Here is a 16,037-nt window from a genome sequence, read left to right on the forward strand (position 1 = left end):
AAGCACAGTTAGAACACTGCCTTCCATCCTGCCACTCCTCTCTTCTCCTCCTGAAAGCACATTTCTTTGCCTCCTGTAAGACTTCAGGACAAGAACTGTGTCCAGTGCCTTTGGAGCTCAACTTCCTCAGCTACTGTGCCCCTGGTCTGGCGTCTGAACTGAAGACAGGAAATCCAAGCTGTCCCCAGCTTTACAAAGTAACTTCTCACCATCTATGGGGCAGAGGGAAGGCGAACAACACACAAACTTCCATACTTTATGAAATTAAAACAAATCTCCAGGTCTTTGCCTGCATTGTACCTGTCTCTGAGGATCTCGTTCAAAACAAACCTCAGCTCATGCTTGTGTTTATTTGCTTATTCTCAGAGTCTGTTAGGTGCCCCACAATAGGGGTTGAAGCAGCAGAGGCTCCCCCAGACTGCTGAGAAGACCTCTTTCTTTCATATATTATTTGGTACCTTGAATAAGGCAACTGAAACAAATTCTGAAACAAACACCTGAGACAGCTGAAACAAATAAAATCAGCAGAAACCTTCCCCTCAATACTCACAATTGTGCATTAACAAAAATCTACCTCACATCCACCTAAGGCAATCGCCTGTTTCAACACTGACTTAAAATGTGTAAAACCCTGTGTTCAGATCTTTGCTTTGGCAGAGCATCCTTGTGTTCCAACTCCTCATCTGTACAGCACCATTAACAGCACGTTCGCTTGACAGAACACACAATTTTTCATGTCTTTATCTTCAATCAATGTAAAATGTTCAGATATAATGAGATAAAACATACTGCTCATACAGATCGAAAAAAAAATCACCACACAAGCGTTTGCTAACAAAACCCTTTGGAAGTAGAGCTCCCCATCAAGGATGATCTTTACAAGGAAAGAAAAAGGAGTCAGCATTTAAAGCACCATAAAAATGCAGCCAAATTAGAGCAGCTGAGGGAGAGAACGTTGGCTTGAAACCAAGGGTTAAATACCCCCCTTCCCTTTCTGCCATCCATCTGCTTTGAATAAAGCACTGCATACAGATGTTCTCCCCAGCACATCAACACTGGCAGCGTTATTCCCTGCTCCCTGCAAATACTCCTCCAACATTTCCCCAGGAGTCCTCCCACTTTATCTGGCTGGCAAGTCTGAGGTGATTTTTCACTGAAACACCCTGTAAGGTTTGTTAAACATCAGCACAGGACTATTCAGCAATGAGGTTTGGTCAGCAAATGCCAGGAGAAGGAAAAAAATAAATAGAGTAAAAGAAATTACTGCTATCCACTGCCAGGCCAGAGAAAAATGTCTTTAAAAGGAGTATGGAGGTGTCTTCTTCTGGTCAAACACTCAGAAAGCTGCACTCCAGCTTTCAGCACTGCTGAGCACTAGAAACTCTAGCTGCAGCCTTTGACACACCCAACACAGTCAGATTTAGACCCCAAACAAAAGCCTTTAAAGGAGATGATGAGTTGTCTTAAGTTTTGCTGGTTACAGAGTGTAGTTAGCTTCAGTTTTTCCAAAATAAATGCTTCTTTGCTAGAACAGAACTAAAATAATAAAAAACACTGCACAGACATGCTGGGGAGGGATAAGGACAGAGGTTTTCTTTAGCTAGTGGATTCAACACCCGTGACCCTCTCCTGGGAGCAAAGGCTTCAAGGCCAGTATTCCCAAGCTCAGGTAGTGATCTGGGAGGGATGTGTGACCAAGACACACTTCTTTGCTGCTTTCCAGCACTGTCAGGTCTCTTCAGAGAAGTTTCAACTTCCCTTTCTCTCCTGGCAGTGCTCACTATTTACCTTTGAAAGCTGAGGCAACGTTTGATGGCACAGAGTGAAAGCCACATGGCACTGACTGATTCTGGCACAGGCACACTCCTGACACAGCTAACACGAGGTTTTACCACGAGGGGACTAACAACTGGATGTATCACACTCAGCAGATCCCTCCAAACAAATTCCAGGCAAAGACTTGTTGGTGTCATCAGGGCAAGACTTGGCATTACAAAGAGTGATGGAAGGCAGTGAGATGAAAACAGTGCAGCAGGGCAACACTGTGAGGGCTCCTACTGGATTAAAAGCAGGAGAAACTACATCCTCATCCTGAGGGTATACATACCCCTGGGCATTGCAGAAAGTAGGGAAAGTAAAGAAGAGGTTTGGATCAACAGCATCCTCAGGGTCGATTGACAGAATTTTGTGTCCTGCTGTGCATCTGCTACAGGAAAAATCATCCTCTCATCTGCCATCCAGTCACCTGCTCCTGCAGCCAGGTGGATTCAGACCAGCAGAAGCACCACCCATAGAAATGGGAGACCTCTCCCTGCAAAAATCAAAGCTGGTCCTAAGCTGGTGCTTTGAACAACATAGGTTATAGGATGTGAGACTGGAAAGACAAGGTTAAACATGAAACAAGCCATGCAAACAACTGCCACCAGCTGTAGGGTAGTTGTGTAAATCATTATCACCAGCTTTAGGCAGATTTCTCCCTCCCTCCACCTCCCTAAACCTTGCTTCTCTGGGATCTGACAGGTTTAGTTTCTCTATAGACTCTGACTTAGCAGCATGGACTTCACAAGCACATAACGTGCTGCCATCAGATTTGGCCATTTGTTCTTTGCTGTGAAAAGGCCCAGCCTAAAGATACAGGAATTGTTCTTTTTCAGAAAGGAGGAAAAAAATAAACTTCTCAGGAACTGCCCTGAAGCAGCAGTGGTCCTTCAACCCTGAAGGTAAAGAAAATACCAGCAACAACAAGCACAGGGCAAACCTACTGCCAGCAGGCTGACTCTGCCTCTAAAGGGTCCAAACTGGGTCAGAGGCAGCACACAAGGGGCTTCCTCATTCTTAGGAAAATTAAGCATCAATATAGACCTGGTTTGTGGAAACCAAAGCACATGAAACTAAACATCACAGCCTGTACTGCGCAGCAGGCAGTGACACAGGACCCAAGTCAACCACCAGCCCAGGAGGGGACACCTGAACACACCCAGGGGTGACATGGGATGTTTTTGTGATCCTTACTCACAGTGAGATGCGCCCTTTTGCCTACAGACACGCTGGGTAAAGATGCTGCTGTACCCAGCTGTTGGTCACTTCCCACCAGCTGGGGACTGTGTCAGCAGGAGGCTGTTCTGCTTCAGGCAAAGCCTTTGGGTTAATTCAAAATCAGAGCCAGGGGCCACTGAAACTCCTCCAGCTGCGCTTGTCTGAAAGGGCTGAAAGCTCATTCACAGGATCCCTTCTGCTGGCAGAGCTCTCTGGGCAGGAACCTCCAGCACCAGAGCAACATCAAAGAGCTGGAAGGCAAAACAGACCTCCAAGCCCCACACAGCTGCCCCCTCTTTAGCAGGGTTATATTCACCTCAAGAAAACACCTACACAATGGATGTCCTTCCTTACACCCAGAACTTGTACAGAATTTCTCTGGCCCTTAATCCCTCTTGGCTTTGCAACTCTCCCTTGACAGTATTACACTTTAACACAAATAAAGTCAAAATATATATAAATATTAATTCTGTGTTAGTACTTAGATCCCCAGAGGTCACCATGACAGAAACAATACACTACTCAAGCAGAAAACATGTCTCCAAGTAGAGAAGACTTGAGCCAACTCTGACTCTGGGCACAGTTTACGAAAAGTCAGGCCTTGCAAAACCTCCCCTAACCTAGGCAGGCAACAGTGTGCTGGACACCAGCCCCCAACAGCCCATTTCAACTGCAACTCAGGGCAGAAAGTAACACTCCAGATCAACTCACTAATCCAGCACAAATGTCCCAGATTTATTCCCCTGCAACACACTGAGTTTGCTCTTTATTAAACCCCGCAGGGATTCACCAAAAAGGTAAGGGCAGGGGTTAATGTCATCTGCGGAGGTTCCTGTTCCTCATCCTCTCATCCCAGTTCTCCTGACCTATAGAAACTCCTGCAAGATGCCCACAGACTTTACAGCTTTAAATCCAGGCCTCAGACTGGTAAAGCATCACCCATTTCCTCCTGGAAAGAGACACATGAGTTGCTTCTATATCCAAACTGACTGAGCAGTGGCATCACCATCATTTCAAACATGCCAGAGCACAAACCCTAAGGATTTTTTCCCCTGCTCTACCTGGCTCTTCTGGGCACACATGACATCTTTGGCTCCTATAAAACAATGGCCAATGGCACAAACAAACATCTGTGAGAGCTCTGAAAATAGAACCTGCCCCCCAAAGCGCATCTGAATTTCAAATGCACACGGCAGCCTCCTTCTTGGCTGAGTATTTCATTCTGGCATTTTATGAGCTTGTTGAGAGCAAAGGGAACATCTTTTTCTTTGCTTGATTACAGGCGTGGGATTTTTCCCAAGCTGTCCCTGCTGGCCCAGCTCTGTTCCCAGCTAAGCACACAGAGTTTTACAACACACTTTCATGGTCAGAGCTCCAGAGGCCACTTCCAAAAGCTCCTAAAGATTCCTGCCCCAAGGCCAACAATTCTGGAAGGCTCCTCTTAATCTGGGTCCAGGAAACATCATCACAGCACACCTTTTGTGAGGTACCTTAAATCAGCAGTGTTTCAGGTCACTGTGAATAATTCATCAGGTACATTCTGGCACATGTACAAGCCAGAATTATTCACAAACATTTGTGTTTAAATACATCTATAGATGGCAAACATATGGTAAGTAGTAATGAGAGGCTCATTTCTTTATTTATCTTCCACTAGAGAGGTGTGTTTATGCCCACTTTCCCTCATTACCAGCAAGAGAAGCACAGCACTGGGGTGGGCAGCCCGCAGACATGGAAAGAAGGATGAACCTCCCTGTTGCACCCCTGGAGCCACAGCTCACCTTCAAATCCCTGTGGATGATGGGAGTCTTGCACTGGTGCAGCCTGGCCACGGCCTCACAGGTGTCACAGAAGATCTGCAGGACCTCACTCTCGGTGAAGCCAGTCTGCAGGCGCTGGTTCATCAGGTTCACCACCTGCCCCCCTGGCGAGGACAGAATCACAGCAGGCACACAGTGAGCTCTGGTCTCCCCAAATCACTGCATGCATACAGTGATCTCTTGTTTCCCCAAATGACAGCACGCACACAGTGAGCTCTGGTGTCCCCAAACCCAGTCCCACCAGCAGCCCTGGTCCTGGGCTGCTCCTCAAACTGGGGCTCCACAGTCAGTGCACAAGGAGCTCAAATTAAATTCACTTCAAACCTTTCCCAGGGGCTTTTCACAATCTGCTTTCTCAGCTTGTTTCATTCCCCTACATCCCAGGGATTTGCATAACCTGTGGGCAGGTGTTACAGCTTACCTGGGCTCTGTGCAAAGCTTCACACCAGCTCCCACAGTCCACCTTACCCTGGCTGTGTCAACACTCAAGTAATTCTGACTAAGCCACATAATTTTCTTTATTCCGAATAGGACTTATTTTGTCTGACTAGAAGAATAAAAGGCTGAATTTGGGGCACCCACAGTCCACAGAAGAGCTTGCCACATGTAAGCAAGAGGGAGACACTCAGAAAACCCACACACAAGTGGCTTGGCTAAAGCTGTCAAGTGGCAAAGAAATTAAAAACCCTTCTGTAACAAGGGAAACTCTGGACAAACAAAATTAAGTTTTCATGAACGAGTCTTGACTGGTCTCATCTTTGAGGTTTTGTTCTTGTCAAAGCCCTTCCAAAACAATCCAGAGGCCCTTTTCTCCTCAAAACACCCTAGAGAGACAGAGAAAAACTCCTTTCTGAAGCTCTGGCAAAGCAGTACTGTATCATTCCACATCACAAGTGCTGGAAAACTTCATGGTAGGAAAGAAAAGCTCAGTTTAATGAATACTACAGCTGTGAACATTTTACACTCAAAATGAATGCAGTTCTACACACAAAGACACTGATTTGGTTTGGAGACTGTTGGCCACAAAAGGAAAGTAACAAGGGAAAATCAGTGTGCAATAACCACTGCAGTGGGAATGTTGCAGACAGAGGCCAGCACGTGCTCAGCACAGCATCTGGCAAGAGCCACATGAGAAATGCCACCTTGCAGCTCTCCTTTCAGATGGAAGGAAACTCCTTAGAAAGACGGATTTTCAGCCCAAAATTTGGGTAATGCAGCTGAGGAGGTGCATCTGAACAACTCAGGTTTGTACCTCCCTCCACAGTGGGCTCTACACATGGAGCAGAGCAGGGATTGACCGGCACTGCCAGGCCTAGTGCTCACAACAGTTATTGTCATGTTTACGTTTAAGCTTAAAGAAAGCTTATGGAAAGCAAAACTACACACAAAGTTCTTCCTTTCAGCAAACAAACCCAGTGCAAGGCAATCAAGATTCCTGCATCAAACCAAAGCAGCAAGGGGGACACAGCAGAACAGAAAACTGCACTGTGCACGTTTACACACATCCTCATGTCCTTGCTACAACGCATTTGAGTTTGAAAGCAGATAGGCCCAAAAATACCCAATTCCATCAGCTGCCACCATCCAAACCCACCACAGGCTTCTGAAGTCACCTGGCCAAAACAGTATTTTTGCTAAACACTCTTCTTGCGAGAGGCATTTGAGCCCAGCACATGCGTCATGTTCCAAACACCACATCCCAGCCACAAAGATCAAAGCTTTGGGACAGCTGGAAGAGTCTGTCTGACTACAGACAGCCAAGCAAAAAGGTCAGAGGTAAGACAAATGCTTTTTGACTTCCCATTATCCATTTCATGCTTCTTCCAGAACAATCACAAGCCAAGCTGATGTGGAACAAGGCTTGCAATGAGACTACAGTGAAGAAAAATTACATTCCTAGCAGCTTTAGAGGAGCCACTTCTTGTGTGGACCATTCCACAGACAACAGCATGATGCATTTAAGGGTTCTCCTTCACAACAGAGGGGATCCAGGACCACCCTGGGCAGTAGCAAAGATGATACCAATCCCATTAGCAGAGCCTCATATGTCATCCATTTCTCCAACCATAGCCCTGGCTTTGCTTTGCTCAGAACAGCTTCCTGGCAACTTAGGAACAGCTCTTTTTTCAAAGGAAGATGTTGTGCAAATTCCCTATAAGCATGGAAGGACAAACCCACCCATGACCAACATGCCAAGTTCCCACTCACCCCGGCAGAAGTCCATGAGGATCAGCACTTCCCACACATCCCCGCTGCTGACAGAGTTGATACTGGAGTCGATGTACCCCACGATGTTCTTGTGGCCAGACAGATCCCGCTGGAAGACAAATTCACACCATGGACCAGCCATGCAGAGTGAGGAGCATTTTCATCTGGTTCCTCCACGCTACACAAGCTTCTGTCACTTGGGATTAACTGTCATGCAGAGCTTGAGCAAACCTGAGATTTGTCTCTACCTGTTTTCCTTCCAGAAGGATCTGAGACAAACAGCAAAGAAGCAGCCAACCTGATGAATTAACTTGTTCAGGACTGGTTCAGATTTTGGCACATTCCCTGAGGTGGCCAAGGCCAAGCCCCAGGAGCTGCTCCTCCTCTACAAGAGAGGAGAACAGGGCAGATGGTAGGGGTGGCCATGTCTCATCTCCTTCCAACTCTTCTGCTGACAAAACGTATCTCAAATTTTCACACACTCAAGAAAACCCACTTATACAACAAAATGAGCTTTAACCTTCCTTTTAGAAGTGTCCTAAGTAACACAATGGATTAAAGCACAAGTTCTCATATCAATGACCTATCACAGAATCACAGACTGCTTTGCGTTGGAAGGGACCTCAGAGATCCATCAAGTTCCAAACCCCTGCCATGGGGACACATGCTAAACTGCAGGGGAAAAATGTTTCTTTGGGACTGACAGCTTCACACACACTGTCCCAGCTGTGACAGCCAGCCCAGTCTGATGCTCAGCTTCACCAGTAAAGGAAAGCAAGGTTCTGCAGCGCACATTGTGCTGTAACACTGTAGGGTTGCAAAAATTGCGTTCATGTGTAAAATCATTCCTTATTGCAGAAAAGCTGGGAAAGAAGTAAACATTTCCTTTTAGGGATGCACTGGTTCTTCAGGACATGGATAAGTGCCTGGGATAAGATCCAGCCCAGGAGAAAGCAGACCTGCCAGGTACGAAGGACCCTCCTCACCCTCATTTTCCAGTGAGCCACCATTCCAAAGGCACCAAAGACATGGAGACAAGAAAGCAGCAGCAAGTGAAACCCAAGTAAACAAGCTCTGTGAGCACAGCTAAACCTTTGATGTAAGATCTAATCTCACCTTTTCCCATGAAGCCATGGGGATGCCAAACCAAGCCCAAAGCTTCCCTGTGCTATCACAAACTCCAGCAGTTCATTTTAAAGGTATGGAGCTAATTAAAAGCTACTTCAAAAATCACACCCAGAATTGCTACAGGTAAGAGTTTCTGATATAAAGATCATCTACCCCAAACCTGTACCTTGTGTGGTAAATTCACAAAATGAAGATTTTGTATTTCCTTCCCCACCTGGCAGCTGCTTTAAATGCTCATCAGTATCTTTGAATGATACTGCAATTTCAAAAGTGGCACTTCCCATGTTTAGCATGCTACAAACAAGATTAGGCAAATCTATTTGGATCATCTCCATTTTGTCTTTGTTTAGAGAAGCTAAGTTTAAAACAGCTATTAAAAATAGCTATCCCATCATATAAATCTTTGTGTCCAATAATCTAGAGAAACATCCCAGAGCATATTACAAATACTTTACATTTCAAAAGCCCTGGCAGCAACTACCCCACAAATACTGTTTTAATCTACCAGCCTCATCAATGCAGAGATAACCTTCATCCCAACCCAAAGAATTAGAAGCTGTTGTGATATAGATTTTATCTCAGGAAGGAGGTCTGCCATTCAAGCACTGATTTCAGTTCAGAGATATCAGAATCATCAGCCTTTTCTGATCAAGTTTAAAAGGCTGAAGACTTGAGCTCGCAATTGAAGATTGTGAGAGTCCGAATTCCAACACTCCCAGCCACACTCACCTCATCAGCCCTTCCTTTTCCCATTAATCCATGCAGTTCTCCCCTCATTTCCCTGAAATTCCCTGTTTTTTTCAGGTACCAGGTTTTCCTTGTCTACTGTAACTACTTTTGAAATAGTTCAGTACTAGATTTTCACACAGTCACATAACTCCAGGAGTCAGGTCTTTCCACACAAAGGCCAGTTTTGCTAGGAAAACGCACAGTTTGTGACCTGATGCCACAGAGTTCACAGGCAGAAGGTGACCAGGCTCCCACCCCATTGCATTCCAGTCTGGGACCCCAGCACAGAGTGGTGACTCACCATGATCTGGATTTCTCTCTTGCAGACCTGCAGGTCGTACTCGTTATTGACGTACATCCTCTTCAGGGCACATTTCACCCCATTGCTTGTCCTCACCAGGAACACAATTGCAAAGCCACCTATGGAAGACACAAAATCACCTGCTGATTAACAAGAAACCTCTTGGTCTTTGCTCCCAACCCTACCCCTGCCAGGGGAATACAGTAGGAAGAGGGAGGGCACTGAGCAGCCCCCACCACTCCATAGTGGGAATGCTCCTTACCATGCTCATCTCCAGAGTTTCCAGCTCTGCCTGGACAGTTATTTCTAGGAACTAAAAGGGATCCAAGTAGGTAAATCTTCAATTAACAGCAACAGAGTTAACATTTAACATCTCCATAAAAATGAGCAATTACACCAGTTCTTGGTCCTGCCAGACAGTCCCTCATTGCTCTGTTAATTCCCGTTATGAAGAAGAAAGCTGAAGGACAGCAATGCTGCTTCGGACAGAAATCAGAGCTACAGATCACCCACTGAACCACCAAAGGCCTAAACTTAAAAGGCTCTGCAACTTTGAAGCATCTAAGTTACAGTACAAAGGTGATTTGTACAAGAAGCAGAAGAAACATCTCCCACATGTGGTTTGATATTAATGCTTTTAAATCATGAGAGAAGAACAAGGGAAAAACCCACAATTCATTCTGTGGTCATTGCTATTAGTAAAATTAGGACTCCCAGGATAAACTGACTTGTTTCAGATGAAAGCCTTTCATCTCTGTCAGCTCTCCATCCAAACACATGGGTTTACATGTACAGTCCTGGCAGAAATAGGAATCTGATTGAGTATGGAGGAATAGAGGCATCAAAAGTTTCACGCCAGGCTCCAGAGATCTGAATGAATTTAGGCAGAACAGCACAGATCCAAGCAGCCAGAAGTGCTGCACACTGGTAAAAAGGGAGGCACAATGACACTGCTGATGCCACAACCCAACAGTACCTCACTGGCTCTCTAGCACCTTACACTGCACCACACATTTCTTTACGAGTTCAAGGACTCGTAAAGACTCAGCCCTCGAATGAGTTAGCTAAGTCCCACAACAAAGAGAGCAACAGTTACACACCACAGAAGGCAAGTCACACCCCAAAGAATTCCCCTTTTCCAAGTCTGAGCCCTTCAGCAAATCCCGCTCTTCGCAAGCTGCCAGAAATGACCAGATCACCACCACACACACAGCTCCACCGGACATGTTTGTGCCTCATGGTTATTCAGCACATGCATGAGTTTCCCCTATCACATGACATGTGACAAAGCCACATTTGGGTAAAATTTACTATTAAAATGGGTGGCATATGACCAGAAAACATTGAAAAAGAGCAAATAACCAGACAACACTGCTGTGTTTAATGTACAACTCTCCCTGTTTGTTATCAATGGCTTTTATGATATTACAGCCCCTCTTCCACATTGACACTTTCAATGTCAATGCTGCTCAACAGGAATCTCTCTCAGCAGGCAAACCCCTCAGGTTTACCCAGTACAGTTTGCCATAGGAATTAGAGCAGGTTCCAAGGAAGCCCCACTGACTTTTAGGAGCAGCCCCAGACATTTTGCAGAAAGATGAAACAGAACGAAGTAACAAAACAAAGCAGAAAAAAAAAAAAAAAAAAAGAAGAAAAAAGCCACAAAACAACACCACCAAGCACACATACCAAACCTCCCCTAAAAAAGCCCCCCCCCCCCAAAAAGCATCAAGACTTCAACTAAAGGTCTTAAAAACTATACCCAGGCTGCAAAATGGACATTCAAATTCACAAAACTGGGACATGGCCCTGGGATGCAGCACATCACAGCTGCTCGAACCCCCTCGCAGCTCTGGAGGGGCCTCCATGCACAGTGCTCGATTCAGACCCAAAAATAACCCTGACTTTCTCCCTGAAGCTGCTTCAAGTTGAGCATCTCAAATTACAAGTCATTTTTAAGAGCTTCTGAACCCACAGCAGTAGCCTTATTGTTCTCCCCAGCCACATTTGTCTCGTTTTTGGAGAACAAATCCACACATCCTGCTGCGAACCTTTAGCCCAAAGGGTAGCTGTGGAAAAGAGCAATACAGCACTGCACTGATATTTCTTCCCCCTCTTGTAACCGACAATGGTGCCAGAAAGAAATAAGAGACCCATAACCAACACAATTTTCCCAAACCCTGTTTTCCTGACAGTCTGTATTTTTCAGAATCATTTGAGAGATCGGGTTTGGATCTTTTTTTTTTTTTTTTAAATTTCTGTGAAATACTTCCATGGATCTCAGAAGAAAAAACTAGAGAAAACATTAAAAAAAACAAACAAAAAACCAAAACCAAACAAACAAAAAAGCAAAAAAAAAAAACCACCCAAAAAAAACCCCAAACAAAATCCCAAAGAGTTGTCTTTTTTAAAATTTATTACACTCTCAGCCATCTTCAAAACTTTTTGGCAATCACAAAACTTTTGGGTTCCCCTCCCCCCCCCACAAATGAGTAATCTCCCACAAGAAGCCCCCACTCCACTCCAGGGGCTCAGCTCCCCTTTCCCAGCTCTGGCCAGGCGAGCAGGATACAGGATCTCTGTTTACAGTGCTGTGCTCAGCAGAAAGAAACACGAGCTGAGCAGTAAAAATAGATCAATTAAACTTTTCTGGGAAAAAAAAAAAAAAAGGCAGCTCCACTAACCTCAAGAACCTACTCCTCCCAAAGCTTTGCTTCAGCTGAGTGGGACTGGAGCCTCTTCAGACCAACTGCTAATGCCTCATTAGCACAAGTCCCTTCCCTCTACCAGGATCCTGGGCTAATTAACAAAGTCACCTCCAGAGCACCCTTGTTAGAATATGCACATCATGCACAAGCCAACTGGCACTGAAAACCACAGTCTGTGCGAGGGAGAACACAAATAAAGCATACCGAGAGCTCAGAGACATCCATAATATTAAAAAATAATAACAGAAATTGAGCTAATAGTTTCTGATATAGGACTGAAACATCAACACAAACTCATGGCCCAGAGCATCTTCCAAATGCAGCAGTGAGACAAAAATACATCAGGTGAAGCCACATCCAAAGAAGAAGAACCTGCAACACCTGCACCTATAGAAGTTTCAATAAAATATGACTTCTTGTGTCCTTCCCTCCCTCACCTTTGACTCCTGCAAATTCAGCTGACAACACCACATATGAAGACGTGCAAAACTGTTGAACTGATTGATTTTGTCTGCAAACAAACCCACCAACGTTGTTACTTTATTATGGAACTCCCACTGATTGCAGACTAAAGCATGACAGTTTAGCTACAGGTAAAATCATCATGGCTCCCTCTGGAAAAAATAAGGACTGGTTCCATTGGGGAAAACACAGCAATTTTTACACAGCAATCCAGAGAAAGTGACTGTGCCATCAAAGATGCAAAATTTGATGATCCACATCCATTTGAGAGTTTTGCTTTCTATACAACTCCTATGTCATCTGGTCCAACTGCCTCAGTCAAAGCAGACCACAGCATTCCTTCCCAGGCTTTGACTGTACCTAGGATTTTGTCCAGAAAGGCACAACACAGTCAAGAACTTCTAACTGCCCTCAGGTGATCACTCCACATTTAAATCAGAAGGTATGAAAAACACCACCCAAATTTGAATTTATGTGCATTTATTACACCTTCCACTGCTAACTGGCTTCAGCATTCCTAGTCTGCCCTGCAGAGAACAGAACGGCAAACAGGAACAGAAGGGAAAGGGAGGAAGCCCAAAGTACAGCAAGAATGTTCTTGCCACATTCTTTATATGTCGAGCCATCTGTATGCAAGATCCAAGTCCATCCAGTCAGGTCAATTTTAAGACTATTGAGAACCTTCCCCTCCAACCTGACCTCCAAAGGAAGCACAAAGATAGGGCTTCTCAGAAGTCAGGCCACCAACTTTCACACAAATCTACAGGAAGAGGGCTTGGGCACATCCACAGGCTGGAGCAAATTGGAGCTACAGCAGGAATCCTGCTCCTTCCAGAAGTGTTGGGGCTGCAGGTGCTCCTAGGCCAAGGTCAGAGGTGTAGATACATCTGCTAATGGGCTTCTTGTGTCACAACCTCCATTACACACTTTATCTATCTATCTACCCATCCACCCATCCAATTTCTTTTGATTTTGACATGTATACATACGCTATTTATATATTCTTTTAAATTTATATATATATTTATAGACAGAGATAGATATAGATAGACAGATAGATATAGAGACAGATATAGAGACAGACAGATGGACGGATGGAGGGATGTTCAGCACTTCATATCCTGAAGTGCTGGAAGATATGGAAGAAGATTTCCTGTCATATGGGAAGACTTCCTGTCAAGTTTCCTGTGCACAGGAGATAAGTCTGGGAGCTTTGGCCCATCCTTCACCTCCCAAATGCCCAAAATGTGTGTTACTGGCTGCTCATGAACTGTGCAAAGATAATGGCCACAAACTGTTGCACTGCAGAAAAGGTGCAGCACCTTAAGGCTAGGGGGCAGGTGCATTCATAGGTTACTGGCCAATACACTCACAGTATTTGAAGTACTTGAAACCTTTTTATTTGCAACTGTGGTTAATACATCAAATTCACACCAAAAAGCAGCTCAGAAGGACCTGTGCTCCTGCAGACCCCTCAGCAGCACTGTTTGTAGAGCAGACAGCAAACACAGCTCAGGTATGACAGCAGAGGGGCAGGAGGAACCACCAGATGGCTGAAAGTTTCCTTTGGCAGCATCAGGCAGCCCACAACAGCCCAGGGAGGGACCAAGCTATCAAGCACCTGGACTGCAGCCAGCACTGCTTAACCAAGACTTGCTAATGGACTTAAGAGTTCTCCTTCACCCACCACACAGCATTTCTGGCAGAGGAGGGGCCGTTCCCAGAAGCTGGTGGGTGTCTCCCATGGGTTGCAAGGGTTAGGATGGATGCAGCCCTGCCTGGTCACTGCCCACTCCACAGCCACATTTTGCCCAGAGAAGTCACCCATCTAAACTCTTTTTCACAGCATCATGCTGAAAATCATACACTTACCTTATATTTTAACTGCTGACAGCTGGTTAACCCTTCCTCCTTGCCCACTGCAGAGCTACACCACCACCACCACCTCCTCAGCTTCAAGGGCTTTCAGCTTCCAGAGCTCCAGACCACAACCAATTTCTCCCTCATTATTCTGGCCCAACCCCCAACTTGGCTAAATCTGGGTAAAGTTGAAAGGAAACAGATCAAAGACAAATTTCCAAGTAATTATGATGAAGCCCTGGCAGATGCACATTGCAGGACCGTTTACTTCTATTCTCAGAGAACAGCAGGACAACAGCCAGGCACTGCCAGCTCCACTGTAAAAGACGATCATCCTAGGATCTGTGCAGCTCCCAGCAGCCAAGGTCAGCTCAGGACCCTGTGCTACGTGGCCAGGGAGGGTGGGTCACACACACAGGCACAGCTTAGAGGCAAAGTGTTCCAGGCACCAGGAACATCCCTGTATCTTTGCTGGTAAAGCCTCTTTTCCACTACACGTGTGGAAAGCAAAAGGCACGAGAGCAGTGCAGACTTCAGCTGCAATAGAATAAATAAATTCAGAGACTTGCAAGCGCCAGAAGGGACAAAAGCAAGAACTAAGCCTGAGAGTCACCTCAGAGGACAGTTTTCCCCTGCAGATGTGCCTGTGATTTAACATTCTGAAGGAAATTCAACTCTCTTCCCATAGCAGCCAGCAAAAGCTAAAATACCATTCCCACTCTAAAACATTAAGTTACTTCTATGTTCATCCTTAAGACATATTAACATTGTTGAGAAGGCAGCACACATCCAGCATTGGGATCACTGTCAGCTTAGAGCCAGCACTAGCCAAAGCAGTTTCTCTGGGGAAACTTTTTTTGTGTCTCTTTAGCACTTCAGGCCTGCCTCAACAGCATGGAAACATGGTTATCGTGCTACACACTGTTGCCTGACTGTTGTTCTTGCTAAAAGGTTTTAGGATAAGCTGAAAAAATACTGGGAAGTTCCAATTATCTCCAGTCAATACAGATGCCAAAGCAATTTTCCATGCAGCTTTATGTCAGGGAACTGGCAGTTATGTTTTCAGCCCTTCTGTAATTTCAGCAGGATGCCGAGCCTCACAGCCAGGCAAGCACTTCTAAACCAGATAAGAGCAGCTGCATGTGATCCCTCTCAGCTCTTCCAAGGTAAAGAGATAGCACTGTGCTGAGTTTAAGCGATTCACGTGGATTGCAAGCCTGGAATCCTCTTGCAGCCAGCAAGTTACAGGCAGCCAGCAATGCCAACCTGCAATCAACTACGGCATTATTATTCCATGGACTTTGCACCAACTGATGTTACGGTAAGGAAGAACCACAGAGAGATGGGCTCCTTGCATTACCCTCTGGTGACAAGCATTTCCAGAGCTGCTTTTCACTGGGGGTCACATAAATCAGCCAAGCTCAGCAAGTGCTGTGGCCAAGCCCAGCAAGTGCTGTGGCCAAGCCATCCTCCAGACACCACCCCCTCACCCTCCACAGACCCACCTAGTCCTTCCGGGATGGCACCCCTGGGGGAGTGGTAGGGAAACCACCCGAAAGCGCTTGTCCTGAGAACCCCGTTCCTACCAGCACCACAAATGTACCATCACACACTATCACTTCCTCCGCCCTGCTCCAGATCTTCCCCCTCACAGGTAACTTGGAACAGCAGAGTTGTAAACAAGGCATGTCCACGGGCACGTGTTGTGCCTGACAGACAGCAGGTCCCCACAAAAAGCCTGTTTTCATAGAATCGTAGCATTTCCTGAATTGGAAGGGACCCACA

At 45.6% G+C, this 16,037-nt stretch overlaps 1 protein-coding gene across 15 annotated transcripts in view; it reads right to left on the reverse strand.

Moving 5' to 3' along the window:
- The window catches only part of AAK1 (AP2 associated kinase 1), an 82,647-nt gene that overhangs the window by 48,243 nt on the left and 18,367 nt on the right, over nt 1-16,037 (reverse strand). For all 15 annotated transcript variants that reach the window (XM_085080757.1, XM_085080769.1, XM_085080766.1 and 12 more), the window contains exons 2-4: nt 9,223-9,341; nt 7,065-7,173; nt 4,818-4,960 (exon numbers count right to left, since the gene is read on the reverse strand). In XM_085080757.1, coding sequence (XP_084936883.1) covers nt 4,818-4,960; nt 7,065-7,173; nt 9,223-9,341 — 371 coding nt within the window. The remainder of the gene's footprint in view (nt 1-4,817; nt 4,961-7,064; nt 7,174-9,222; nt 9,342-16,037) is intronic.

This window comes from Lichenostomus cassidix, chromosome 22 (assembly GCF_008360975.1).
Source record: "Lichenostomus cassidix isolate B80296 chromosome 22, HeHo_3.0, whole genome shotgun sequence".
In the NCBI taxonomy this organism is placed as follows: domain Eukaryota; kingdom Metazoa; phylum Chordata; class Aves; order Passeriformes; family Meliphagidae; genus Lichenostomus; species Lichenostomus cassidix.